The sequence below is a fragment of the Panthera uncia genome, assembly GCF_023721935.1.
Source record: "Panthera uncia isolate 11264 chromosome D3 unlocalized genomic scaffold, Puncia_PCG_1.0 HiC_scaffold_8, whole genome shotgun sequence".
Taxonomy (NCBI): Eukaryota; Metazoa; Chordata; class Mammalia; order Carnivora; family Felidae; genus Panthera; species Panthera uncia.
In genome coordinates, this window is record NW_026057586.1 from 63,340,278 (window position 1) to 63,366,419 (window position 26,142).

The 26,142-nt window shown below is 54.9% G+C and overlaps 4 protein-coding genes across 11 annotated transcripts in view; 1 reads left to right on the forward strand and 3 right to left on the reverse strand.

The window, feature by feature from the left end:
- The window catches only part of LOC125914887 (uncharacterized), a 9,761-nt gene extending 8,048 nt beyond the window's left edge, over nt 1-1,713 (reverse strand). Inside the window, exons 1-2 of one of the 3 annotated variants that reach the window (XM_049620542.1) lie at nt 1,285-1,709; nt 900-1,023 (exon numbers count right to left, since the gene is read on the reverse strand). In XM_049620542.1, coding sequence (XP_049476499.1) covers nt 900-1,023; nt 1,285-1,449 — 289 coding nt within the window. In that variant the 5' untranslated portion in view covers nt 1,450-1,709. Of the gene's footprint in view, nt 1-899; nt 1,024-1,227 lie in introns of all 3 variants that reach the window. The other 2 variants (XM_049620541.1, XM_049620543.1) reach the window with 2 other exon arrangements.
- Nucleotides 1,714-7,676: 5,963 nt separating this feature from the next.
- SDF2L1 (stromal cell derived factor 2 like 1) lies at nt 7,677-9,682 on the reverse strand. Its single transcript, XM_049620557.1, has 3 exons — nt 9,467-9,682; nt 8,872-9,068; nt 7,677-8,080 (listed from the first exon to the last, which is right to left on the reverse strand). The coding sequence occupies exons 1-3, from the start codon at nt 9,651-9,653 to the stop codon at nt 7,799-7,801; spliced, it is 666 nt and encodes a 221-aa protein (XP_049476514.1). The 5' UTR covers nt 9,654-9,682; the 3' UTR covers nt 7,677-7,798.
- Nucleotides 9,683-14,263: 4,581 nt separating this feature from the next.
- UBE2L3 (ubiquitin conjugating enzyme E2 L3) overlaps nt 14,264-26,142 on the reverse strand; it is a 70,938-nt gene continuing 59,059 nt past the window's right edge. For 2 of the 6 annotated variants that reach the window (XM_049620546.1, XM_049620545.1), the window contains 4 exons: nt 18,467-18,609; nt 17,076-17,633; nt 16,354-16,965; nt 14,264-15,218 (listed from right to left, as the gene is read on the reverse strand). In XM_049620546.1, coding sequence (XP_049476503.1) covers nt 14,448-15,218; nt 16,354-16,965; nt 17,076-17,633; nt 18,467-18,609 — 2,084 coding nt within the window. In that variant the 3' untranslated portion in view covers nt 14,264-14,447. The other 4 variants (XM_049620547.1, XM_049620550.1, XM_049620548.1 and 1 more) reach the window with 4 other exon arrangements.
- On the forward strand, nt 20,981-22,843 carry YDJC (YdjC chitooligosaccharide deacetylase homolog). Its single transcript, XM_049620553.1, has 5 exons — nt 20,981-21,144; nt 21,234-21,393; nt 21,595-21,694; nt 21,787-21,964; nt 22,169-22,843. Exons 1-5 carry the CDS (start codon nt 20,981-20,983, stop codon nt 22,521-22,523), a joined length of 957 nt encoding a protein of 318 aa, XP_049476510.1. The 3' UTR covers nt 22,524-22,843.

Genomic DNA, 26,142 nt, shown 5'->3' on the forward strand with positions numbered 1-26,142 from the left:
ACACACACACACACACACACACAGAGGCAGAGGGGAATAAAACAAACAACACCAATGAGCCATAACAACAGATATAAACCCATTAAGTGGATTACCCCAAAGGACAACACAGTTCTTCAAGTTGATGGCAGGGGGGACAAAAGTGAGGGCATCCCATCTCAAGAGGTTTCAACAGATGTGGCCACTATACTCATTTGCCATCCCTGTGTGGTCATTAAAGTGGCCCCTTCCATTTCACTCTCACAAATGTCCTAATGTGGACACAAAGTATATAGCCATCCTAGTAATGGAAAGTCAGAGGCTGAACACCAAACTAAGTATCAGCTAATATTATGGAACTGTTGTCAATTATGTCTGGGGTAACACTGTGATTACAAAATATCTTTTTAAAAAAATTTTTAAATGTTTACTCATTTTTGAGAGACAGAGCATGAGCAGGGGAGGGGCAGAGAGAGAGGGAGACACACAATCCAGAGCAGGCTCCAGGCTCTGAGCTGTCAGCACAGACCCTGACTTGGGGCTCAATCCCACGAGCTATGACATCATGACCTGGGCGGAAGACACACTCAACTGAGCCACCCAGGCGCCCCACAAAATGTCTTTTTTTAATATCTAAAAAAGCATTCTAAAGTATTGAAGAATACAATGATGTCTGAGATTTCCCCTAAAATGCTCCAGAAAAAGAAAAGGGGGGATGAAGCAAGCATGGCAATATGGGGATAATTGCAGAAGCTGAAGGGAGACCAGTATCTGAGTGTTCACTGCAGTCTCCAGTTTTGTTTATGTTCGTTTGCATAATAAAGACAAAAAATAAACACCAAACAATCGAAAACGTACCAAGCACAGGATCAGGGATCAGGGATCCTAAGTCAGGTGTGCTGGCAGAGATTGACTCTCACCCTGGGAGTAGAGGTGCACGCGGTGGATGCTCCTCTTCAGCTGTTCCAGGCGCTGGTGCATTTCCAGGGCACCCATGCTGTTGCAACAATTCAGCTCCCCCTGGACTGCACAGAAAAACTTCGCCTACAAGGGGAGAGGCAGGGCAGTAAGAAGCGGGAGAGGTGACACAGCTGCCTACAGCACTCCCCACGCTGGGCCTCCTGGGCCTCCTGGAAGACCCTACCCTGCAGCTTCACCTACGCCCGACGGCCCTCCCCACACCCGCTCCAAACCTCCAGTCCTCAGAGCTCCGCCCCATCCCCCGAAGCCCCACCGGCGGACTCGCACCCAGAGGAAGGAGAGGAGCCCGCGCCCCTCGTACTCGGCCAGCTTGCCCTTGCGCACCACCCTCTCGGCCAGCGCGGGGTTGCGGTCGATGCTGCGAAAGAGGCGGCGCAGCGCGCGCTCAGTGTAGGTGGCCGCCTGCCTCTCGAAGTCCTCCTCGGAGATGAGCTGGCAGAAGGTCACGCTCTGGGAGAACTCGCTGTCGAACTCGTCAAGGACCTCCATCCGAGAGGGGCTGCGGGCTGGCTCGGGTGGCCTGGGGGCGGGGCCACCGAGGCTCCAGGCGCGCCGACTCCCACCCGCCTCGGGCCAGGAGAGAGGGGCAGCTCCCGAGGGCCCGGGATCGGTCGCCGAGGGCGGGCCGGGGCCAGTAGGGGCGGGGGCCGCCGGGACCCACCTGCTCTCTTTCCCACAGCCGCCGAGCCAACGCAGCCTCTCTCCGCGAGCCGCAGCCACCGCCCCGACCGTTCTAGCCAATCCCCCTGGAGCTCTCTAGCAGGGGGCCAATCCGCGCGAGGGGGACGCACGTGACAATGCCCGCTGCTCTGGGCATGCGCTCTGGCGCCTTCGACGGGGCGAACACTCACGCGCGCGCGGCGGAACACTGGTCCTGATGGGGTCCCGCAAGACTTGATGAGGGAGCGGGCCATGGCACGCAGAGAACATGGTCCGCACCCAAACTCTTTTTTAGGCCCTCACTCCTCCTTGTTCCGGCAGCTCACCATCTCTCCTTGCGGTCTGTAGACAACACCCCAAGGACTTCACTCAGCCCCTGACTCATCTGCCCCAGACTTCACTCTTCCACCCCTGATTTACTCTCCAGTATCACTCCGCTCGCACTGTCGTATAAGTACCGCGCGCTAACCGATTGCGCCACTGGAGCTCCCTGCTCTCCAGTATCAAATCCACCCACCCTCCCCAGCTTCTATCTTCTCTCTTCCCCTGTATAACTCAATACTTTGTGTTACTTTGCTCAATACTTTATGTTGCCTCTTCAGCATCTAGCTGCTCCTTATGGCTTTAAGAAGGTCCTATCTTCATGGTACCATCTTGGACAATTTAGCTCACTCTGAGGTTCCAACTCAGGGCTGACTTAACTCACCCTAACTTATATCTCAGGCTCAGACCTTCCTTGAGTTCTAGAACCACATCCAAGTGTCCGATGGGGAAGTTTTGGGGGCATCTCATGATGCACACATAAGATTGGCATATAGGTTCTTCTCTCCCAACCCCAAACCTGCTTCTTTTCTCCTCTCCTACTTGGTCAGCGATGACACCACCATCCACCCCAACCACTAACAGGGGGGTGCACCCTGGATTGCTTCCTTCCTATTACCTCCACCGCCCTTCACCCCCAACAATCCATGGAGTGTACCTGATAAGTCTAGACAATTTTCACCTCCCACCACCAAGCCACCAACCCTCTAGGCTCTGCTGTCCCCAACATCGGGCCCTCACTTCCTCCTGCTTTGAGGTCAGAGAGCAAGATGGAAACAACCAAGGAGGAAAAATGTTCTAGCCTAGGAGGACAAATAGACTTAGATACACCTGGGTTCAAATCTTCATCCTGCTTCCTGACCCTGTGTAACTTAAAATGAGACTTTACTTTGAAATATGTAGTATGTGCCTTTTTATAAACAGCAGAAGCATCCTCTGAGGGGTAGAGTAGACCCCTAATTAATCTTCCCCCATGTTCTGCTAATAATACTTTACACTTTATGTACTTATTTGTATTTTTTTAAGTTGTATCAGTCCCCTCCTCTGTGCCAGGCACTGCCAAGAGAGATATAAAAAGGGATATTGTCCCTGCCCTCAGGGTCTAATGAGGACTTCAGCCACAAGGAGAAATTTCAATCTAACATGCTCTGCTGGAGGAATATTGGATGTTGTGGAGCCCAGGAAAGGCTTCCCCTAGGACGGAACATTTGAGCAGAACCCTGAGTTCACAAACATCCCCCAGCAAGGGCGAGAGACAGATGTATGAGAGTCTCCAGGCAGTGGGCACAGAATCTACACAGAAGGATGGCCACCTCCAAGCATGCATGCCCGGGCTTCTACCCTCAGGGTGGGGTGAAGCTGGCATCTTGATGTGCTCAGCCAGGAGTGAGGGGTATTCCCAAAGGCCCATCTGGAAACCTGGTCCTCCTCTTAAAGGAGACAGGCTTGAATAACTGTCACTGGGCACAGAAAAGCCTTTTGCATTGTGTTAGGTCCTGATGGTGGAGCCCGCCCTACGAGGATGCCTGGGGCCTGGCTCTTTGACAGTCCCTTTAATTGTAGCTGTTAGGATGGGCATGCCAGGCATCTCTTGGTCCCCTCTGCAGTCTCAGGGCAGCACACCTCCCTGTAAGAAAACAAGCTGACATGGTTGATGGGCATCACCTGTGGTCTGCATATCCCAAGTCCACCCACCCAGCCCAGATAGTGCTGCTCCTAAGATCCCAGGACAATGTTCTCTCCAGAGCCTGACCCTCCCCAAGCCCTCAGGGAGGCCTGGGTGCAGTTCATCTGCACATGGTCAAGGTTGAGCTGGGTCTGAGCCAGACCCTGGCATACCCTTCATGCAATACAGTGAATCTTCATTTCTCCACAAAGCCCTGACCAAACCTGGAGTCCCCAGTCTTACCCAGGGAGTTGGTGTGGAAAGATCCTCTTCAAACCAGAGTTTTTCTGATCCCAGGGCCTCTGCCCCTGCTCCTGTCCAGCAATATCCCAGAAGGAGAATTTGTGGGATGATCCCCCAGTTCTGCACTCACCTAATCCTCTGATGGAGGGTCCAGCCCAGTTCCACACCTGCTCCTGCTAGGAAGTGGAGCGAGGCAGCAAAACTCCCTCCCCTCAGACACTGTGGGTGGTGGGTTGGGCCTGACCGATGCCCTTTCATCATTGCACTGCTTCCCAGTGGCCCACAGTAGTGCAACAGGGAAAGAGTGTCAGGCAGGCCTGCCAGCGCCTCTCCTGGTGGTGGTCGGTGAGGATCTGAGATCTGGAATGTAGGCCCACTGGGGTGGGGCCCCGAGGCCTGGGGGAAGGGTGCCCTCTGACCCTAGAGGCCCGGGCCTGGCCAGGATCTCAAGTTTCCATGGAGAAGGGAGTGAGCTGGGGAGGGAGGTGGGGGGAGGGGAGGGCCTGCAGGCCCAAGGGGCCCGGCCTGAGGAGGGTTGTGGTGTGGGGAAGGGGGGGGGTCCCCAAGGCTGGTCCCAGATGCTTTGACAATATCATTGCACTGCTTCTCAGAGCACAGTAGTGCAACCTCGTCAGAGCAGCTGGGGCCAGCAGGGGAGACCCGCATGGTCCCCAGTAAGTGCAGAGCGGGAAGCTCAACCGTGGGTGGGTGGGGCTAGAATCCCTGTTCAAGACCACAGGGAGGGGAAGAGGATTTCAACAGGGCTGCTGTCCTGGAGATAGTCAGAAGGTCTGGGACTTTCCCCAGGCACTCTCCACACTGCGGTGCGGGAGAAACCCCAGACTGAGGGGTAGCTCCAACCCAGGAGCGGGAGAGGACGGGAGAGGGGGTAAACACACAAAGGAGAGGGGCCCGCGCTCCACCGCAGTCCGAAGCCCACTCGTGCACGGAGCGAGGGTGGGTACACCCCGACGACCCTACTCCCTCACTCGACCCAGGGCTGCAAGAGAAGGAGGGTGGCCCCATTCCGATCCACGCGCCCCTGTCGGCTTACGCCCCCTTCCCTGGCCCCTAGTCCCCAACTCCGCTCCGTGTTCAGTCCTAAAGATTATCTGCCTGGAGGCCCAGAGCGAAGCAAAAGAACGAGGGGGGGCTTCCCGCCCTGCTGGAGTCCCCTGCGGAGAAGGCGCCAGGGATCCGGGCTGCGCCCCTCCGCACAGTCCCACCGGGTAGGGCCGCCCTGCCTGTGCTCTCCACCTCGGACCCTGCTACTCGCGCGGCGGGACACACCTTTCGAACCAGGCCAGGACAGGACGCGGAAGGTTAGCAGGAGAAAGGTCTTAGCGGTTGTTCGCTCCCCTCGTACCCATCAGGGCGACCCCGCACCTCGTGGCGCCCTCTTGCTCACCGGCTCCATCTTTAACCCGCTGACAGTCGGCGGGGCCCGGCCCCCGGCTTCTTAGCATAACGCCGCGCTCATTGGCCGGAGCCAACGCGGGGCTTCTCTTCCCGCACGCCTATTGGCTAAAACCGGAGCGATTTCAAAATAGCCTCCGGGCCTGCATTGGCCGGGCGCAGGCCAAGTCCCAGGCTCGGTGGTTTTAACAATGAGTACTACAAACACTTTCTCCTCATTCATAACTTATCAAAAGGAATTTTACCCGCCTTTTCTCGGCTCCAGTCTCCGCGAGTTTAGGAGCAGCGCCCGCGAGAGCTCTTGGAAGTCTGGGGCGGGGGGGGGCGTCCGCGCAGCTGAGCTCGCTGGGAAGAGGGCTGCGATCCTAAGAATCCTGAAACCCTGAAACCTGTGTCTAGCCTGCTGTGGAGCCGAGCTGCTTCGTTTTGCGTGCTCACATCCCTCCCTGTGTCTCCCGGATTTGATATTCAGCTGCATTGGGTTTCCCGGCTGGGTAGCTCCCCTCCCCACCAAACCCCACCTAATCGTCCTGCTTGACCAGAACGGGGTTTGCCTGAAGCAAGCCGGTTAGGTCTGAGCTTCAGAGATCCGGTCCTGGAGCCCAGGGAGCCTTGTGGATCTGTGGGAGGTATGGGGAAGTGGGTGTCGACCTGGGTACATTTTGTAGATAAGCATTCATTAAGTGCCTAACCGAGGCTGATGACCCAAAAGGATATACATTGGCCCTCACACAGCTGCAGTGTGTGTGTGTGTGTGTGTGTGTGTGTGTGTGTGTGTGCGCGCGCGCGCGCGCGCGTGTGTGTGTGTAGGCGGGCGATGCTTAGGCTACATTGCTTCTGTCCCTTCCCATACCGCCCCCGCCCCCCATTTTATTCTCAGTCCAATGGCTGAGAGTAAATGTTTTTGAGGCAGGCAGAGCTGGGTTTGAATCTTTACCAACTTGCTGCCTCCTCTGCAAAATTAAGATGATAATTGAGCCTGCTTCAGGGTTGTTGCCAGGAGCAAATGAGATGCTGTGTAAATCCTTGGCCCAGCACCTGACAGTGTTCAATAAATGAGTGCTCTACTGCTACCGCAATTTAATTTTTGGTCTTGTCCTGCATTCTGTCTGAAGCTATCTTATATGCTCCCACAGCTTCAGCCTTGGTTCCCCAAGGATTCCTATGTGCTGTGCACTGTTTGATTCTGCTATTAATCTAGTTGTACTCCAATCCTGTCACAGGTCAGGTGGGTGATGGGAGAGGAGGTTAAACTTGTAGACAGTGTTTGAGAGGTTTGGCAGTGGAGGGGTCAGGAGCTCTGTGTTTGACCAGAGCAGGAGCTCATGGGTTGGGAGGGTGGAGAAGTAATGGTTCAGCACCTACATGTGACCCACCTCCCCTCAAGTCTCACAATTGGCTAGAGCTATTCTCCCACCCCCATAACGCCAACAGATTTCTCACCTGCAGTGTGCTCTGCCCACATTCCTCCAAGCCTCTTCCAACCAGTTGCCACTCCCAGCATCTCCTTGGGCTCTTGTATTCTCATTCAGGAAAAGTGTCACTCTCTACCCCCAGCAGCTCCCTTAAACCCCTCCCCTCCTATATAAACAGCCACACCTGGGCCAAGTTTAGCAAATCCAGGAAGCCTGTAGTCTCCACCATAACCTCTAGAGGTCACCTACACACCAGCAAAACTAACTGTTCCCTTCATTAGGGCCCTCCTATTTATTGTTCCTGCCTTTAAGTTGCAATGTTTTGCTTGCCCAAATTGTGACTGTCCTTCCAGGAAGCCTTCTCAGATATCTGCAGGTAGCAGTTCTTTGTGGTTACTTTCCCTTGCAATATCTTTTGAAGTTCTGTAATCTCCTTGGGACCCTGGAAGGTTGTAATGGGGGCTAGAGATGCCCACATACCCAGGCAGGCTAGGGTGTGAGGGGTGCCATTTGCACCAAGAGTGAGGGAACTTGTGATGTTAATTTCCAACAGATGGGCAGTCTTGGCTTGGTGCTGAATCGAAGACAAATGTCAAGACTGCCACAAATGCTAGAGGAGACGTGCCAGGAGAACAGGGACCCACCTCAAGGGATGAGGGCGCTGGAGAACTTGTGCTTCATTCTAGCTGGCAGGCAGTGGGCCTACTGTTCATCCTGCTGAGGCCCTGGCCCTGGTCATAGCCCTTAACAGAAGATTGATGAAGCTCAGGGGCTAGGAAACTGGGGTCACTTGCTATTAGAGCATCTAAGGATAGAGAAGGGTGTTGTGATGGCCCAGGGCAGTGCTGGAGTACATGAAAGAGCATCAAGGTTTGGACAGGTTTAGCTGTCATTCCGTGCTGGAGACAAGGGGTTTTGCACTAAGGAAGAGATAGTGAACCAGTCAGGGAAGCTGGGTACCTCCTGGCCACCCCAAGGCTCACAGCAAAACACAATCACAGACTAACATTCTTTAATCACAAAGGCACTTGAAAACCCCTACAAACCCAAAGTCTCCACCAAGAGTGGTCCTGTAGATGCCCCACCCTTCTGCCCTCCATCCACCCATCCATGGCACTCAGAGTTCATCGTGACCTGCAGAGGAATCCACACTGGGTTTGATGAAGATGCCTTCCATGGCCTTCCACATATTGTGTGTATTGGCACTGGACATACCATGCACTTCGTGCTGCCCACGGATGGGGCTCCCGTACTGCTCCCCGGTAACCGACAGGAACACGGAGGTGCCCACGTGCTGGAAGCGCACGGCAGCCTCTCGCTCCCAGTGCTGCCCTGAGCAGCGCACCGTCCACAGGTCCAGGTCGTCACCCTCACCGTCTTCCCCAAAGGCGCTCACCTCCTATGGGTGCAGGAGGCAGATGGACAGTGTTCACCACAGAAGGCACAGAGTCCCCTGTGGTCACTTGTCTGGCAACAACCTCACACCCAGAACACTGGGCCTTGGGTCCTTCCCTGTACCTTTCTGAGCTTAGCTTCCATAGCTGCAAAATGGGACACTACAACCGCCACTCCCAGCACCCAGTAGGCTCTCCCCAGCAAGGGCTTTTCAAATACACGTCCACCCTACCCCATCTGTCTGCGCAGTGATCACAGGCCCCCGCATAGCTAAAGCCTCCTCCTCTCTCCATGTTCCCCTTCCTAACCTCTCTGAGACTCACTCAACATGATGTCCAACAACCCCTCACTCAATTTCATACTTTTTCTTCTGACAAGTCCCCTAAGCACTCAGTCCCTAACCCCACAAACCCCTCCCACCCCAACTCCACCCCTCTACCTCTCCCTCCCCAAGTTCCAGTGAACTCCATTGGAGCACAAGCTCTTCCCCAGGCCTGCAAAGCCGCTAGTCTCTCCTCTGTGGCCTAGAGGACTCCTACTCATCCTTCCTGACCCAGCCTGAGTTCCTCATCCCCTGCTGGCTTTCATGTTCCCCACCCCAAAGACCTTATGGATCCTCTTCCTGGGTCCAACTCACCCCCAGGAGAATAAGTTATCCAGCCTGATCTCTCTTCCTGTCAGTCGCCGGCAGAGGTAGTGCTCAGGCTCAGAGTCACTGAGAGGAGTCTAGATTCTGTCCCTGCACCCCCCCCCTCCCCCCGCAACACAAGTAACCTCTCCCGGCCGGCCACTCACCTGGTTATTGGACAGCGGCGACGGAAAGTGGTGCGTGTGTAGGTTCTTACCGGTGAGCACGTGCGTGAGCCGAACCGCCTGCCCGCAGCGCACCGGGGACCCACGCGGGCACCCGCCCTCCGAGCCGCCACGGATCCGCCAGTAGCTATTGGCGTCGTCAGACGCCTCCACGCCAGTCACCGACTGTTGGCCGCTGCCTGTGGGGCGACACCCCACCCCACCGCGAGGTTGCGGTCAACCTCTGAACTCCCTATACTTGACTCGGACACCATAAACTTTCCCAACAACCTCAACCCTGGGACCCCAAGGGCTCACTCCCAGCCCCAATCCCTGGCCCTTGGTCTCTGGCTGAACTCTCAAGTCCCTTAGCCTGCAGCTCCTGGACGACCCTCCTCGCTCCCAATATCCCAACGACCCCCTTAAAACCGCCGGTCCTTGTCCCCCTGGGCCCCCCAGCAACTTCAGGCGGCCAGTGAGGCTCCCTGGTGACACCCAGACCAATGGCTCTGCAGACTCCCCACGACCACCCAGCCTTCAGACTCCCAGCCCCGGGCTCCGCCCCCTGACGATGCCCCATTCACGGGCCTCTGCGCACCGGATCCGTATTTGATATCGTGCGAGTGCAGCCGCACCCTGTGCTGCGTGTTGAAAAGCTTCAGCACCGACCCGCAGGTCACGAGCCCCGCGCCGGTCTTGGCGGCACCGCTGCCTGGCACCAAGAGAGTCAGCAGCAGCCCTACAAGCGCCGGTCCGGCAGCTCGGCCGCGGCCCGCGCTCCACATCGCCCCGGCCGAGCTCCGGCAGCTCGGGCCCATGGGACGCTTCCGTCTCCGCCATCGGCCAATGACAGAGGCACTGGAGGCAGCCAATCGCCAGCCAGCACGGCTCTCCGCCTGCACTGCCATTGGGTCGGCATGGAAGGGACTCGCCCCTAGCTTTCCAGAGAGGCAACTGGGGAGGGGGCTGGAGACACGAGGAGGGTTTTGATTGGTCCACGCTTCCGAGGACCCACCAATGAATGATGCCTAGGGAAGGCTGGTACGGCGCCAAGTGGTAGGAGAGAAGCTGGGGAGTCGTGCTGTAGGTGAGGGCGCCCCCCCCCCCCAGCGGCCGCTGAGACCCTGGACACCAGGCTGGGAATCCAAGACCCTGCGGGTACGTGTTCACAAAGCCCTTTGATCTTGGATCTTCGGGCTTCAATCACGATCTTTCCTCTCGGACTCTTTGTCCTCAGCTTCAGCGTCTTGAGGTTGCCGGACCACTAGATTTTGTGGTTACAAGGTCGATGTATCTCAGATATTGGATCACTTGGCTCTTCATTCCCTGGAACCCGGGATTAGTTAATCCCCCAGTTACTCGGTCATTGCCTTCCTGACAATGGGTCACCTCAGTCTCTGGACTTTGTGGGTTTTTAATTCCTCTGACCACTCACTTTTTCCAGGGCAGAATCACATGGTCATTCGACTATCGGGCAGCAGAGGGCAGCAGAGATCTGTGGTATTGAAGATGATAGGTTCTCTCACCAGGAGACCCCAAGGTTTCTTAGGAAATAAGAGCCCTGGCCAACCAAGTGACTTTGGGAAATAAGTGTAGGTAACCATGTGTCCCAGGTTTCTGACACGAGTGGGTCCCAGTCTCACTGCCTTCTCAGAGGGCTGTCAGCTGTCTTCAAGGGGGAAAACTTATATGACTATTTATTCATTTATGGAACATTCTTATCTTGACTTAACTCCCTGAGCTAGGGGCCACTGGGGAACTGGCTCTGGGCTGCATTGCTCAATGGGCTGACTACCCATGCACTTGGGGTGCAACAAAGCAGGGATAAAAGTTTATATTTAATTAAATCATTCAGAATTTTGCGTTCAGAAAGTCCAGAATAGAGCCATTTTAATTATAGAAACATGTTATTTGGGGGTTTTCATGTTTAATATTGTTTCTATTTTGAATTACATATGGTATAAGACACTTGATTCTTTCAGGGTTTAGGGTGTCTAAGTTGCTAAAGGTATGCCCTGGCATTGGCAGACCCTGCCCTTGAGGGGCCTCCACTCCAGGGTGGAGGGGCTAGAGTGTAATCTGGGAAGCAATGAAAATATCCTCTTGGATACCAACAAGCATCTCAGACTTATTATCTCTAAAGCAGAATTCTTGGTCTCTTCTCTCAAACTGCTCCCTCTCCCTAGAGGGAGTCTCAGTAATGGTACCTCCATCCCCCCCCCCCCCCCCCCCCCCCCAACCGTTTGGGACTTATCTTCAGTTGCTCTCTTTACCGCATACCTAGCATCTCATCCAACACATATTGGTGGCTCTAACTCTAAAACAGATTGTGAAGCATCTCTCCTGCATTCCTTATCACCACCCTAATCCAAGCCACCCCATCCCCCCTCCAGATATTGACCACTGCCTCTTAACAGATTTCTGTCTTTCCATCGCTCCAGCCCCTCCAAGTCATTCTCCAACAGGGAGAATATATACCTTTTTATACCTTAAAAAGCATATATCAGAGGGCACCTGGCTGGCTCAGCAGTAGAGCATGTGACTCTTGATCTCAGGGTCATGAGTTCAAGCCCCAGTTGGACATGGAGCCTACTTAAAAATAATAAAAATAAAAAATCAGGGGCGCCTGGCTGGCTCAGTAGGTGGAGTGTGTGACACTTGATCTCAGGGTTGTGAGTTTGAGCCCCAGGTTGGGTGTAGAGATTACTTAAAAATAAAATCTGAAAAAAAAAAAAAAAAAGCATATATCAGATCATGCCAGGCACCTGCTGAAAGCTGCCAACAGCTTCCCACTGCAGGTAAGACCAGAGGGTGGTTAGGACACAGCAAGCAATCTCCCCGACAGGCAAAGACAGAATTCCAAGTACAGCAGAGACCCAAGAACTGGAATAGGAGAAACCAACATGGCTCTCCATCAACTTTCTCAGAGCTTCATGGCTGGAGCTGTTCTCTTTCCCTGCTCCCCACTGCATACCGCCTTCCGCAGCTGGCAGATGCTCAGGGCTGACTATGGTGTCTCCACAGACTTCTGCTTTCCAGCCACAGTTTGTCTTCAGGTTCAGAAAAAAATCTGATCTGCTCCACTTGGTTCCAGGGACTGCTCAAGGTGAAATCAGCTATGGATGGGGAGGAGGGGTAGTAGCTGGTCTCCAAATATGGCTACTAACAGTTCCTTCCATCCCTGTAAGCGTAAGCTGCTTCTCTCATTAACACATGGACTCCATTTTCCCTCCCCTTGAATCTGGGCAGGCATTGCCATTCGCTTTGACCAAGAGAATGGCACAGAAATGCTGTTTTGGGGCTTCTGAGCAAAGCTGCAAGAGGACCAGTGGTTCTCGATTTGTCTCTCTAGGAAGCCAGCTGCTGCACCGTGCTGTAAGGAAGTGCAGGCCAGAGGACTGAATGAATGGTTAGGGGCCTTGGGGAGATCCTAGAGGGGGAGAGGCCATGTGGGATGTTCTGGTCTCAGCCATGTCCCCAGCTAAAAGCAGCCACACAAGAAACTATCTCCACCACTGCCAGCTGAGCCTGCCAACCACCAGCATCAGGAAAAATGATGACTTTGTTTGAAGCCACTTAAGCCTTGGAGTGGTTACATAGCAACAGATACCTGATACAGATACAGGAGCTAAAGTCAGATGTCTTTAGCACAGTGTACCAGTGGTTCCCAAAGGGGCTGCTCCCACTCCAGGGACATTCCCTAGACATGTGCCTCTGAGGCCAGGGTGGGTGTATGTTCTTTTTCCCTTGAGGACTTGGCAGAGAGACCTGGAAAGCTGGCAGGTTTCATGCCAGCTGCTATCTCTGAGAGCCCTAGGGCTCCCCTCCCGGTTCTGTCCTACAGACAGGATTTCTTGCCTCTCCAGAGGGGGGTGGGTCGGGGGGAGATGCTCCACACTGTCCACCCTTGTTTTTAGCACTCAGTGCAAACTGCACCAGAATTTCCCAGTCTATGCCAGCATGCCTGGCTGGCTCAATTGGAAGAGCATGTGACTCTTGATCTCGGGGTTGTGAGTTCGAGCCCCAGGTTAGGTGTAGAGATTACTAAAAATAAATAAACTTAAAAAATAAAAATCTCTCAGTCCACCCCAATTGCAAGCTCCTAGGGCAAACACCTGACTGGCCTAGCTTAGAATAGGGATGTGTCAAGAGGGCTAGTCAACTGTGGCCAAGTGATATGGCAAAAAGGTACAAAAATGTTGTGGCCTGACACTGTGGTGGCCTCAGGGAATGGGCCTTATGAGTTGAGCATATGCCCTAAAAGATCCTTGCCACAAGAGATCTCTGGAAAAATGGGTCCCTGATCCACCAACTTAGGACCCCGGTTGCTCTGACTGGCAGCAGAGCAGGTCTTTCTCCTTGAACCACAGGGCATGGGTGTGGTATGGAAGCTCCTCACTGACTGGCTCCAGAGAAGCTCTGCAGTGGCTGTGTCTTCACACATGGAGTGCTGAGCGTGGTCAGGCTTGGTTGAGCAGACTTGGGCTCTATACGCCCAGGTGGGACCTGTGTGATCTGTGTGAGCAGGTGGCTCACACCTCCCCCATATCCCTGAAACAGCAGCCCACACAGCGAGTCAGAGTGGAGCATCTTCACATGTTCTTTTGACAGGGTGGAGGGGAAAGAGGTTGAGCGGTTCCCTAGGTGAAGATGCCTGAACAGCGGAACAAAATGGCTGCCCTGGGAAGGCAGAGAGAAGGCAGGTTCTGAGCTGGTAGCACAGGATGGCCAGAAGCCCCAGAAGAACCTTGGAGATGAGACCTGCCAATCACAGCACCAGCCATGCCCACAGACCCTTCCAGAGAAAGCTGTCTGGCCAGGGGCACTACTGAAAGGGTAGTCACATGGCCAGCCTGGAGCAGCCAATCCACAGCTTGACAGACCGTGAGCCCCCATGTGACCCCATGTGACAGACCGTGAGCCCCCATGAGCCCCCATGTGATCGATCCATAGTTTGGATCCTCCAGATTCAGGAGCTGGGAGCTGGGAAATACAAATTAGGAAGACAGGTAGGCATGGGAATATCAGGAAAGGGAGGATGCATGGTTCCCCAATAGGAACATGAGGGTGTGGCACAGCAAAGGTAGCAGGTTGCTGCCCTGGCAGAGGAGGAGCTCTCTGGAAGCAGGAACCACAATGCTCAGGAGCCATTAGGAAAATGCACCATGAATCCTAAGAGGCTTGAAGAGTCAGGAAGGTGTACACTGGGGCAGAGAAGAACCATAAGCAGACACTTGTGTTCAAGCATGCATGTGAGGTGAGGGGGGCGGGGGGTCAGGGTATGGCCAGCTGTCATGAAGGCTGGCTGTGGCCAGGCCTGCGGGAGGTGTTACTTCAGGCGCAGGTGCTCAGTCATACGGAAGTGGGGCTGAAATCTCCAGACAACAAAACTGTGCTCCATCAACACAGACTTTATTTCTCCCTCTGGCTTTCCTGATAAGCCAGCAGAGCTCCTCGTGGGCATTCAGACCACCCTGACCTCTGCTCAGGGCAAGGGCCGGGGGGGGGGGGGGGGTGCAGCACTCCATTGGAGCAAGAGGATGAGCAGGGAATCAAGCACTGGGTGCAACTCATAGGCCTCACGGAGCATGACTGTGGCCCACATCTCTGGAGTCACTGCTGACATCGGGCTCCACTTGAGACTCGGGAGAGCTCTGGGGTTTGCCCTTGTCCCCAAAGAAGTCATTATTCTTGTCCTCGTCCTCTTCCTCCTCATCACCTTGACTGTCCATGTCTACAACTTCCTGACACAGATCGGAGCCCCTGTCTGTGCCAGTGAACATGAAGGGCCTGGGCTCCTCCTGGCTCTTGGGCTCCTTCTCCTTGAGTGTAGTATCCTCCTGAGTTGGGAGGAGCTGAGGGTCCAGCAACTCACTGTGGAGAGTGGGCTCTGTGTCCTGATTCTTTTGGGTGGACAGCTCAGGCAGCGTGGAGGGGGACTCCGTGTTGCTCCGGGGCGCCCCCTGGTGGGCAGTGCTGCGGTGGGCGGTGCCGCGGTGGGAGTCGTGCTGGGACGCTTGTCTAGACAGCTGTCGGGCCCACTCTGCCTCCTCCAGCTTGCGCAACAGGCAGTTCCAGTTGATCTTTGAGGACAGGCAGATTTGGGAGCCCTTCACTTTCTTGAAGCCCAGGAGGAGGTCCACGAGCGTCTCGGTGACAGGGAAGGAGATGAAGCCTAGCTGCTTAGAAAGGTTCTTCTCGAATTTGTACTTGCAGATGAGCAAGGACACGACCTGCTCCACCAAGTAGTTGATGAGCTCCTGGTACAAGGGGTTGGAGAGGTGGGATATGGTGGACTTGGATGAGATGGAGGGCAGTGGCTTCTTCTTCATGAACTTGTAACTGGGGCTCTAGTGCAATAGCCGGGGAGGGAAAAGGAGACACGTCATGCCATTCCTGATGCCTCAGGATGCCCCTCACACCCGAGCACCCTCCATCCACATCACCCACACAGATGCCACGCTTGTTGCACTAGTGTTATGGCCTTGCCACATCTGCTATCCTGTCTCAATCAGCAGCTGAGCCCTGGTCCTGCATGTGGGCCACACCCTCACACTTACCACACTGTTCCCACACTTGACCAAACCGGTCAGGCCTGGGGCCAGGCTGGTGATGTCAGTCACAGTGCCACCCAAACTGGAGCGTGGATAACCTGGGCTCTGGTAGATTGTCCCCCAGACCAAGGTTCAGAGGAAGGAAGCCTGCCTCAGCCTTGATGGGTGAGATGAAGGTCAGGGGCTGTGCTGGGGGTCTACCAGGGTGAAGCCACCTATGTCTTCTCTGTACTCTTTCTGAGCAACTCCCTCTCAGCAAACACACTGGAGGATCCTAGGTTAGTGGGAGCACAGGTAGCTGGGCCTAGGATGTGGGGCCCCACTCTGGGCTTAAGCTGCTGTCTACAAGGGACAGGACCCTCCCCACATAGAAGGGCCCCTCAGATTCACAGGCAAACATTACAAAAAGACCCAGAATAAAATCTTGGCTTTATTCATCTTCAACAACACCTGACAGTAACCAGGCCAGGATTTCTGCTCCCAATCAGTTCGTCCCCGGCTCAGGTGGTTTCCACAGTGCAGGGCAAGATACCTGTGATGGTGGCTAAGGGTGGTTGCTGAAGGAACCCTTCCCTAAACCCCCTTGTCCCACCCTTGAGGTCACCTCTGGATACAGTGAAGCAGATGGGGAGAAGCTTCTTACTGAGGAGGCAAGTGGTGAGAACACGGGAAGGTGGTGGGAGACGTGAGGGGAGAGGGAGATGAGAGGAACTGTGCCCTGGGTGGTGGGCTGGGTCTGGCTGGAGGGCCCTTCAACCACGATCCCAGGGGCAGGCAGGGTGAGGTGCAGGCTCCACCAGGGCTGGGCCTTCTGGCTGAAGCTCAGGGACCCTGAAGTAGGTATGGATGGTGTCTGTATTTCAGGGTCCTGGCCAGGCACCTCCTGTCTGCGGTGGGATGAGGGGACCTTGGGTTCTTCTGTGGGTGTTACCTTGAGCCTGAGTCTGGTGGCCACTTGGGCACTGGACATGGGGGAACCACCTTCCTTGGGCTTGGCCTGTCCTCTGCTCTTGGTGCTCTTTCTGCGAGCCATCTTGGGGCTGGAGGTTCTGGTGGGTAGCATATCATAGGGCTCCTCCTCATCAGTGGGTGTGGCTAGCTTGGAGCCTGGCATGGAGTCAGAGTTGGGCTCTGTTGCGGGCTCCCATTCTGATGGGAAGAGAGGGCAGCCATCATGGCGGCGGGCACCACGGAGCTTGTCCACAGCCTGGCTGACCACACTCTGCAGGGCAGGGAAGAGCTGGTGCTCAGCCAGAAAGTCCAGAGTCCGATGGGGCTCACGGAATGAACAGTAGCCAGGCAGGTCAAAGGATGCTGGCTGGCTCAACAATGACTTGATCTCCTTATTAAACTCTTGCTTGAGGCAGATCAGTTCCTGTTCTCCAGGGCCCAGCTCTGATGTTTGAGGTGTGCCTGAGCTTGAGCCCAGCTGGCCTGAGACCCAGGACAGAGGCGGCTCCTGGGTCCACTGGCTGCTGGCATGGCTGTCCAGTGAATCCCACAGCAGGGAATCCCTCTGGAAGCAGGACTGATCCAGGCCTTTCTGCAGAGAGAGGGGGACTTTCAGGGGCAGCCAAGCCAGGCCTAACCCTAGCCCTGGGTTCTGGACTGGGGTCCATCCCGCCTACCCTGTGCCATGGCCCTGGATCTCACCCCTCTGTTCTCCAGCTTCAGCAGCCGTTTGAGGTTCTTCTCCAGCAAAAGTTTGTCCCTCATGGGTGGCAGTGAGCCCATGCCATGGGTGCCCAGGTCACTGTCCTGGCTGTGGGATCCCAGCCAGCCAGCTGTGAGGCTGTTATGGGAGTCAGACATGGAGCTAGAGCAGGATGGGTAGTTGTTGGGACATCCAGTGCAGAGGCTGGGCCGGACACGGTGCCGGTGCATGGTACTGAGGCTAGGCTGGGCACGTACCCGCCGCCTACCCCTTGGTATCTCTATTGGGTCCTGCACCTCCACCAGTGGCACCCCAGCCTCTGTCTTCATGGTGGTCATGCGCTCAGTGGCCTCCTCCACCACCGTCTGTAGGCTGTCCAGCACCTGGCCTTTGACAAGGAAATCCAGGAAGTTACCGAAGGGCCGAGGGTCCCTTGGGTTTTGTTGGTGGCCACGGAGCCCTGAACTGTCTGTGAGAGTGTACCTCGATGGTGGGTGTGGCATGTGGCCCAGCTTGGAGACTTGTCCCATTTCCAGGAACAGTGGCTTCTTAGGCAGCTGCACCAGAGCAGACAGGCATCATGTCATATAGGGCATGGATGCTCCACAAGGAGTAGGGGGTTTCCTGGAGGTCCTCCTAGGGCACCAGGAGCTGGGTGGGAGTGGGCAGTGGAAGGCACTGTGTGTGTGTGTGTGTGTGTGTGTGTGTGTGTGTGTGTTGTTTTTTATAAAATTTATTGTCAGGAACTATGTTTTAGAGTCAGGAAGTTTCTAGGTCTGGACCCTGGCTCTGCCACTGCAGGTTGTGACACCATAGGCATGATGGCCCCTCTTGAGGTCCAATTTCCTCTTCTGCAAAGTGAGGCTTGATTTCAGGTCATCCTAACGCTTCCCTGACACATACATTTCACATATATAACATGTGGCTAGAGAGTCAGAAAGCCCACTTCTGCCCTCACACAGGGCAGGACAGAAATGGGCAATCACAAACCCCTTTGAGCCCTACTTGGGTTCCTCACCTGTCCTTAGAGCAGACCAGTCCTGTCTCCACTGCACAGACCACCTGTAGTCCTGAACCCTCGGCTCCCCATGGCTGTTTCTGAAACTTTGAGCCTTGGGCCCTGAGTAGACTCCATGCTTCCACTCTGGAGTACCAGTCTACCAAGCTCCTCCCCAGCTGTTGGAGGTCAGGGGACACAGTGAATGAAGTTTGAGGGTGACTAGGGCCCAGCAGGGGGTGAGAGGAGTGGTCAAGGTGATAAGGATGTCACTACCAGGCCCAGAGAGGAGGTCAACAGGCACTGAGAAAGGGGGGCTGTGGTCTGGGGTGCTGGAGCTGGCGGGGAACATTTTGGGGGTCTTAAAGTCAGGGTCCTGCCAGACACACTTACCCGGGCCACGTAAGTGGTGTGGCCGGCCTCATCGTCTGCCAAGTATCCTGAGTGATGGCGGCAACTGGTCATGGTGAGGGTGAATTGCTGTCTGCCTCCTCTCTCTCTGGTTCCGAAGCACAGCCACGGATTCCTCTCTGCGCCTGGCGGGGAGATGGTGTGAGGGTCTCCCTAGGCCTCAATGAGTCCGACTCTCCCTTCGTCTGTCAGCCACTGTGTCAGCAATCCCCGGATCCGCAGGTTCCTCGCTCCCCTTACCCCACGTCCTTCACATGTCGGGCCCTTCCTCTGCTCGGAATTCCCTGGGTGTCTGCGCACGGTCCGTCCGTGTCCAGAGTCGTCGGGGCTGAGGTCCCCAAGGATGTCCGCATACTGTCTCTGACCATCTCTGGGCCTGGATGTTTCCGACCCTCCCTCCTCCTAGACCCCGGAAGCCCTGTTGTCTGCCCCTGGTTCAGAGCTGACCCGCTCACCAGAGTCCGTGCCTCGCTCAGTGCCAGTCAATATAGCCTGGGCCCACTCCAGGGAGGCGACACAGAGCTCTGGAGTTGGCCCATGTCAGCAGGGCTTGCTCATTTACATGCTGCGTCCTGATTGGTTCGCAATGCTGTCTAATTCCGCCACAATGGTTGAGGGCGGGACCCAGGCTGGCCCCTCCCCCACTTCCTCTGAATTTGCCTTGCCCATATTCACTGTGGGAGATTCAGGGGTTGCTTCCGACCGTTCCACGTAGGAGACTGGGCACCTGAGGGAAGCCCTAAGGGTCAAAGCCACAGTCTCCTCTGGTGACACAAGCACTTTCCTCCTGGGCCTCCTGATCCTTTCTAGGGTCCTCTCCTTGCCCAGTGTGGGGGAACCCAGGAGAGTCTTCAGCCCTCTCCCTCTGCAGTGTCCCTGAGCACAATGGTAAGAGTCCCGGCTCTAAGTCACAGACCTAGCTTCAATTCCTAGCTCTACTGTTTCCTCCCAGTGTGACTCAACCTCTTGTCATCTGCTCCTCCTCTGTAAACAGTTGAATGTTCTTCCATATGAGAATATAGAGATTAAATCAAATCTGCATACAACACACCTGACACCCCAATAAGAGCCCTGTGTATCTTTACCTCCTTTCCCCCTCTGCCCAGTAAACTCCTCCTAATGTCCCCCCCAGGTGTCACCTTCCAAGAAGGCCTGCCACCCTCAACAGAATTACCAAAAAAACCCATTCTAGGCTCTGCTACAAGGTATTGTTACTCATTTACCATATGGTGCTCCTTGGGGGTAGGAACAGAGGCACACACCCCTAATCTCTAATATTTCTAATACCAGTAAGTGCTCAATAAATGTCAGTTCCTCTTTCCAATCTGCTTACCCTCAAGGGCTGTGGTCTTTTCAGGATCAGCTTCCCAGTGGAGAAAGATAGTTTAAGTCCAACAATTCAATAATCACAACTCAACACAATAACCCTTATGCCAAGAGGTTGATAAGGGCTCTATGAGGCCTCTGATCCATACAATGTCCCACAAGGAACATATTATTTGTTATCTCAAATTCAGCTCTGCCTTCTCTGCCCCTGACCCAGGGGGCTGCTAGGGTCTAGAGGACCAGGGTAGACCCAGAGCTTTGGAGGTCAAGTCGCAGCTCCACTACTGGCAGGGTCACTTTGGGCAAGCCACTTTTCCCCTCTGAGCCTCAGCTTCCTCATCGGCAAAACAGGAATAACATTACCAATCTCATGGGCTGGAGACAAATGCTGCACTTTCCATTGGGAAAAGAAACACAGCCACATCACAATGAAAACTCTCACTGTCAACCATGGTGACTATATAGTCATCAGTAAAGAAAGCTTTTCTGCACCACCAAGGAAAAAAATGAGATTATGAATGTAAAAGTTGTATCCTGGCACAGAGCTCAATTGGGGCAATCAAGGACTAATGCTTCCTCAAATGAAGCCATTGTTATACACGTTTTGTTTCATTTTCTTACTTAGAACGTTCTTTCTAGAATGTTTTTTTTTAAACCTCCTCTTAGAAAAAAAATCACCAAAGACAAATAGGCAGTTGAAAAAGTTCATAGTCACTATCAAAAAAATGAAACACTACAAGAATGGGATAACACTGATGTGATCATTATCTTCTCAAAACAAACAAAAACTTTAGGGTGGGGGAGAAAAGGAATTGGGTTTGTTTATTTGCTTAGAAAAATGCTGGAGAGACACTATCTAGAAAGTTAACAGTAGCGACTTTAGGGAAGAGTAAGAGGTTTTTTTTTTTTAATAGGGTTTTTTTCTGTATTTTTCATATTAAATATAATTTTTGCAGTTACCGAAAGTTCCGCGTTGCAATAAATCCGGCGGAGCGCGCTGTGTGGTCCAGAGGATCGTTGCAGGGCCACATTGAGACCGGTAGGTGGCGAGAACAAAGGCGAAGTGCAGCTGCGTGAGGGCTTGCGCTTCAGGGCGGAGCCTCCGACTGCGTCTAGGGGTGGGGCCTGGGTCCAGTCCTCTAGGGTCCGGGGCAGTCCGCGGAAGTGTCTATGGCTGGACCGCGCGTGCGCCTCGTGGTCACCGCAGATGACTTTGGTTACTGCCCGCGGCGCGATGAGGGCATCGTAGAGGCCTTCCTGGCAGGAGCTGTGACCAGCGTGTCCCTGCTGGTCAACGGCGCAGCTGCGGAGAGCGCAGCGGATCTGGCCCGCAGGTGAGTGGCGGACCCCTCCAGGGTCGGGGCTGGCTTCGGGAGCCGCCGCCCCGCGGCAGCCAGTTCTCCCGCTCGCGCTCCGCCTGCAGGCACAAAATCCCCACGGGCCTTCACGCCAACCTGTCCGAGGGCCGCCCCGTGGGCCCGGCCCGCCTAGGCGACTCGTCGCTGCTCAGCCCCGAAGGCTTCTTCCTCGGCAAGATGGGATTCCGGGAGGCGGTGACGACCGGAGGCGTAGCTTTGCCCCAGGTGCGGAGGTGCGGCTGCAGGAAGATGCTCGAAAGGATCCCCAAGGCTCCGCCCTGAGGGTACCGTGAAGCCTTTAGTGGCAGGAGCTGGCGATGGATGTTTCCCTAGTTCAAACGAGCAATCACACGGAGGCACCTGGAGGGAACCCTCCTTGGTAGCTGCTCCGGGACGTTCAAGGTGCCTGTCATCCTCTCTCTCCAGGTGCGGGAAGAGCTGGAGGCCCAGCTGATACGCTTCCGAGAATTACTGGGCGGGGACCCCACTCACGTGGACGGGCACCAGCACGTGCACGTGCTCCCAGGTGGAGGGCATTGTTCCCTGGAAGGGGGCTGCGGGTGAGAGGTGGTCCCAGGTAGTAGGAGGTGCTACTTCCTGACTCCATCCCGCCCGCAGGCGTGTGCCAGGTGTTCGCAGAGGTGCTGCAGGCCAATGGGGTGCGCTTCACAAGGCTGCCGGTGGAACGTGGGGTGGGCGACCGCGCGTGGCTCGAGGCCCCCGCGCGTGCCTTCGCCTGCTCGGTGGAGCACGACGCCCTGGCCGCCGTGGCCCCCTTCTCCCGCTACGGCCTACGGTAAGGCCCCCCGCCCCCTATCCCGAATCCTAGTGAGCCCGGCCGGCAGTTCACCTGACAGCTGTGTCCGTTCCTCATCGTTGAAGGCGGTCAGGCGTCGACTTAGGTTGCCCCCGTCCCAGATCTGTCCAGTCACAGGCCTAGCCCTGCCCATCACATAGTCCTGCTGCACCCTGCATGCCCCTGATGCCCCGACATCCACAGGTGGACGGATGCCTTCGTGGGCCTGAGCACCTGCGGCCGGCACATGTCTGTTCATCGTGTATCAGGAGCACTAGCACAGGCCCTGGAAGGCATACCCACGGGCCATACCCTGACAGCTGAGCTGATGGCACACCCTGGCTACCCCAGTGTGCCTCCTGCCGGCGGCTGTGGTAAGGGTCCCGATGCCTTTTCCTGCTCATGGGAGCGGCTGCATGAGCTGCGTGTCCTCACCGCACCCACACTGCGGGCCCAGCTTGCACAGGACGGAGTACAGCTCTGCGCTCTCCACGACCTAGATTCCAAGAGGCCTGGGGAAGCCACTCTGAAAACCTTCCTGGAGCGCTCCCCGCCATGACCCTGATAGCCAGCCAAACATAAACACCCGTTAGTACACAAAAAGGGGACCAGTGTCAAGCCCTGGGACATCCTAGAACCAGGCTGAGAGCCAGGGTCCAGTAACATACTTCCCTGGGCAGGACCCTGTCACATCTGTGTCCAGGTCCTCATGGCTCAGAATGGTGGCCAGAGCTTTGGCAACCCATCTTGGCTACAGATGACATCTGGGCCTGGGGCCTGCCAAGCATTTGGTGCCCTTCAAGTTGTCATGTAAGTTAGCATCTTCCTTGTCCAGATGTAGTAGAGATCACTGTATTAATAAAATATTTGTCTTGTAAACTTGGATGGTTTATAAACTGTGCCCATAAAACGTTTGCAGACACTTAAGGCAAAAGCAACTCAGGGCCCAAACCAGGTCATTATTCCAGAGTAGATATGCAAAACATACTCCACATTTGGGAGGAAGGGGTTTGGGAGAAGAATGTCTCACTTCTTGCCTCCTTTTGGGGAGATACTATAATCTCAGATTTTATTTAAAAAGTCACCTGTTCCAGGCACCTGGATGGCTCAGTTAAGCATCTGACTCTTCATTTCAGCTCAGGTCATGATCTCAGGGTTGTAAGATTGAGCCCCAAGTTAACACCTAGCGTGGGAGCCTGCTTAAGATTCTCTTTCTCTCTGCCCCTCTCCTGCTCTCAAGTGTGTGCACGCGTGCTCTCTCTTAAAAAGTCACTTGTTCTAAACAAGCAGTCCTTTGCCATCCTAGGGGCAAATAAAAGGAGGTCCTGCAAGCCTGTTTAATATTCTCCAAGAGGAACCGTCTATGGAAATGGGATCCTGGACTCTTCACTGCCTGGTGATGTGTGCATGCCCCGTCACTGGGGTTCATGTGTCTCGGATCAAGGAGATGCAGGGAGCAGATGGGGAAGGTGGTAGGGAGTTCTTGGGAGCACAGTCCTGCCCGGCTCTAGAGTGTTGAAAGGCAGATGGAACGATGATCCTGTTTCATTTAATCTCAGGTAATAGTGCCTATGTGCAAGGAACAACGTCCTCGTTTTACAGACCTAGGAGTGGCAGGACTTTGAAGCTGCCTGTACGTTTTTTCACCATGCAGTGTCAGGCAAGCAATCAGGTGCCTAAAGAGCTCTCTCTTGGCCTGGGCTGCCTTGAGGGATGTACAGCTTTCTTTGAGAGGTGAGGGTGGGATCTTGCTCCTCCTTTGTGCTGTCCGGATCCTACATCTCTAACCCTTGACTGTGGCTTCACGCTTTTCTTTCCTGGCTTCATCTTCTACTCTACACTTCCCTTGACCATGATTCTTCCAGCAACAGGCCCTTTCCTCCATAGCTGTGAAGTGGAATCCCTTAGCCCCTCCAATTGCCTTGCCTCAGTGTACTGGGGTCTGGCCACATTCCTGCAGGCTGCTGGCCAGAGCTGGTAGGGGTGGCCTGAAGGCAACCTATTGGCACAGAAGCTCCCTTGAGGGAGGTTCTGCTATTTTGAGAAGAGGAGGCAGTTGGCTGTGTGGCTCTGAGGCTGAGGACAGAGGTATGGGTGGACAGGAGAGAGATTTGGGATCTGCACAGCTAAAGCTGTGGAGTCACCCAGAGAGGGAGAGAGGGGTGATCAGAGATGAGGGCCCAGATCAGCCCTAGGGACCATGAGGGTTTAACAGTGGAGAGGAGAGAGGCTGTGGCCAGGAGACAGAGGTCTACTTCAGAAGGGGTGGGAAAGTGATAAGGCAGAAGGCTGCAGGCAGACCAGGCCCACTGTGGGGCTGGTCACTAGCACCCCACTGGGGAGATGGGGTATTCCTTATGTCAAACTTGCTGTGCACTGGGTGGCTTGGACAAGGGGTTTACTGTTCTCTACCCATCAGTCATGTATGGAAGGTCTGCTCTGGGCCAGGCAGGACTGGGTGCTCAGATTGCCTAGCCTGTGTGGAGCTCACAGTCTGGCACATACATGGGCTTAGCTGGCTGGACTGCGGTGGGAGAGAGGGGGGAGGAACACAAAGTAGAGTGTGGGGCCAAAGTGGGGCTCCTAACCCAGCCAGGCCTGCTCAGAAAACGCTCTCTGGAGGAAGTGACTTCCTTCTTTGGGCCTTGGTTATGGGCCTCCATCCACCATTGAGCAGTCCTTTCCACTCTGATCCTCTGAGGCGTGTATGGTGTCCCCAGGAGCCCTCCTGCAAAAACATGTCCCAATCACCCAGGAAACAGCCATTTAGCAAGTACCACCTGAGCCAGGCCACCTTCAGCTCTGCTCCTCCGGTTGGTGCCACTGCCCCACACTGCGTGAGGGAAGCAGGGAGAAGAGGAAGAGCCAGTGCAAATGGGGCAGGAAGAACTAAGACCAGTCTGGCTTTGCCTTTGATGGGGTCAGGTGGCTGCCCTGCAGAGTGGGGCACAGAGGTGCTACCAAATGAAGAGAGTAGGCTGAGAGGCTGACAGCCTGTGGATTGTGCGATGAGGAAGTCCTGGGGCCCTTGCCAGGGAAGCCTCAGGAGGCTGGCCAGGGGCTGACAGAAGCCAGGCTGCAGTGGGCACAGGAGTGATGAAGTAGATGCATATTTTGAGCTGAACAATTAATACAGGAGTGAGGAAGGCAAGAAAATGGTGGCTCCAGAGTTGAGGAAGTTGAGCGAAGGTCCTGTAGCACTCTGGTTTTGGGAAAGGGGTGGGGACTGTGGCTGTGTCTGGGGTCCAAGAACCTGAGTGATGGAATGTAACAGGCTCTGGAGCCAGACTGTAAAAACACAGGCCACGTGTCCTTGCCTGTCACTGAACTTTGGTTTCTTCCTCTGTAAAAATAGGGATAATGGTGTCCATGGGGTTGTCTTAAGAGTCACAAAGGATAAAGTCTTAAGAGGCAGCAGAGTTGATCACCCTGTTGATGATCAAGGGAAAGGACTAGCTCCTTGCTTGCAGGTAAAATGACACTCCAGGAAGGTTCCTCCTGGACACCTGCAGATGTAGCTGACAGGGCAGGTCTGGTATCAGCTTGTGTCAAATTCCCAAGGGGACTTAGGAGGCCTTGGAGGCAGGTTTCTGGCTGGGATGGTTCAAGGAAATGGCCTAGCCTCACCCTCAGGTGCACCCTCATTTAGTTCAGTGAGGTTGAACAAGACAGCCACTCTCTAGGGGCCTCAGTCTGCTCCTCTGCTAAATGTACATAATACCACTCTCTCGGGACTGACAGATGAACTGAAGTGATGCATATACAGAGGCCACTGTCCCTTCCCCTGACACCCAATGGGTCCTTCCACAGGCCCCAATGGCCTGGATTTCAGCTTTTTCTGCTTCCCTCGTGGAAAGACCACACACCTGTGAGTGCCTCTTCTGGAAAAGCTGGGCATGGGGAGAGAGGAGCAGGCAGAAGAGCCTAGGCCCTGGCCACCCCTTCCCCATCTCCAAGAACATAGGCCCCTGGCTCTGCCCACCCCCAGTAAGGAAGAAACCCACAAAACCAAACCAGTGTCGGAGAGCATTTTTATTAAGGGCAGCAGAACGGGATCGCAGCATCTTAGAAAGCCTATTCTCTGCCGTTGGCAGGGAGTGGGAGGGAACCCGGCGCACTTCGAGGAACCCAGTGCTTGTGAATTCCTGAGTAGGCTCAGGTCAGTGGTGGCTGCTCGA

Bases quoted from the DNA above. Each gene is read 5' to 3' on its own strand.
- SDF2L1 (XM_049620557.1), bottom strand. From the start codon at position 9,653: ATGTGGAGCGCGGGCCGCGGCCGAGCTGCCGGACCGGCGCTTGTAGGG. The intron at 9,069-9,466 runs GTGCGCAGAGGC...GTCGCCCCACAG, and splicing joins CGATATCAAATACGGATCCG to GCAGCGGCCAACAGTCGGTG. The intron at 8,081-8,871 runs GTGAGTGGCCGG...CTGCACCCATAG, and splicing joins CGCCGCTGTCCAATAACCAG to GAGGTGAGCGCCTTTGGGGA.
- YDJC (XM_049620553.1), top strand. From the start codon at position 20,981: ATGGCTGGACCGCGCGTGCGCCTCGTGGTCACCGCAGATGACTTTGGT. The intron at 21,695-21,786 runs GTGGAGGGCATT...TCCCGCCCGCAG, and splicing joins GCACGTGCACGTGCTCCCAG to GCGTGTGCCAGGTGTTCGCA. The intron at 21,965-22,168 runs GTAAGGCCCCCC...CGACATCCACAG, and splicing joins TTCTCCCGCTACGGCCTACG to GTGGACGGATGCCTTCGTGG.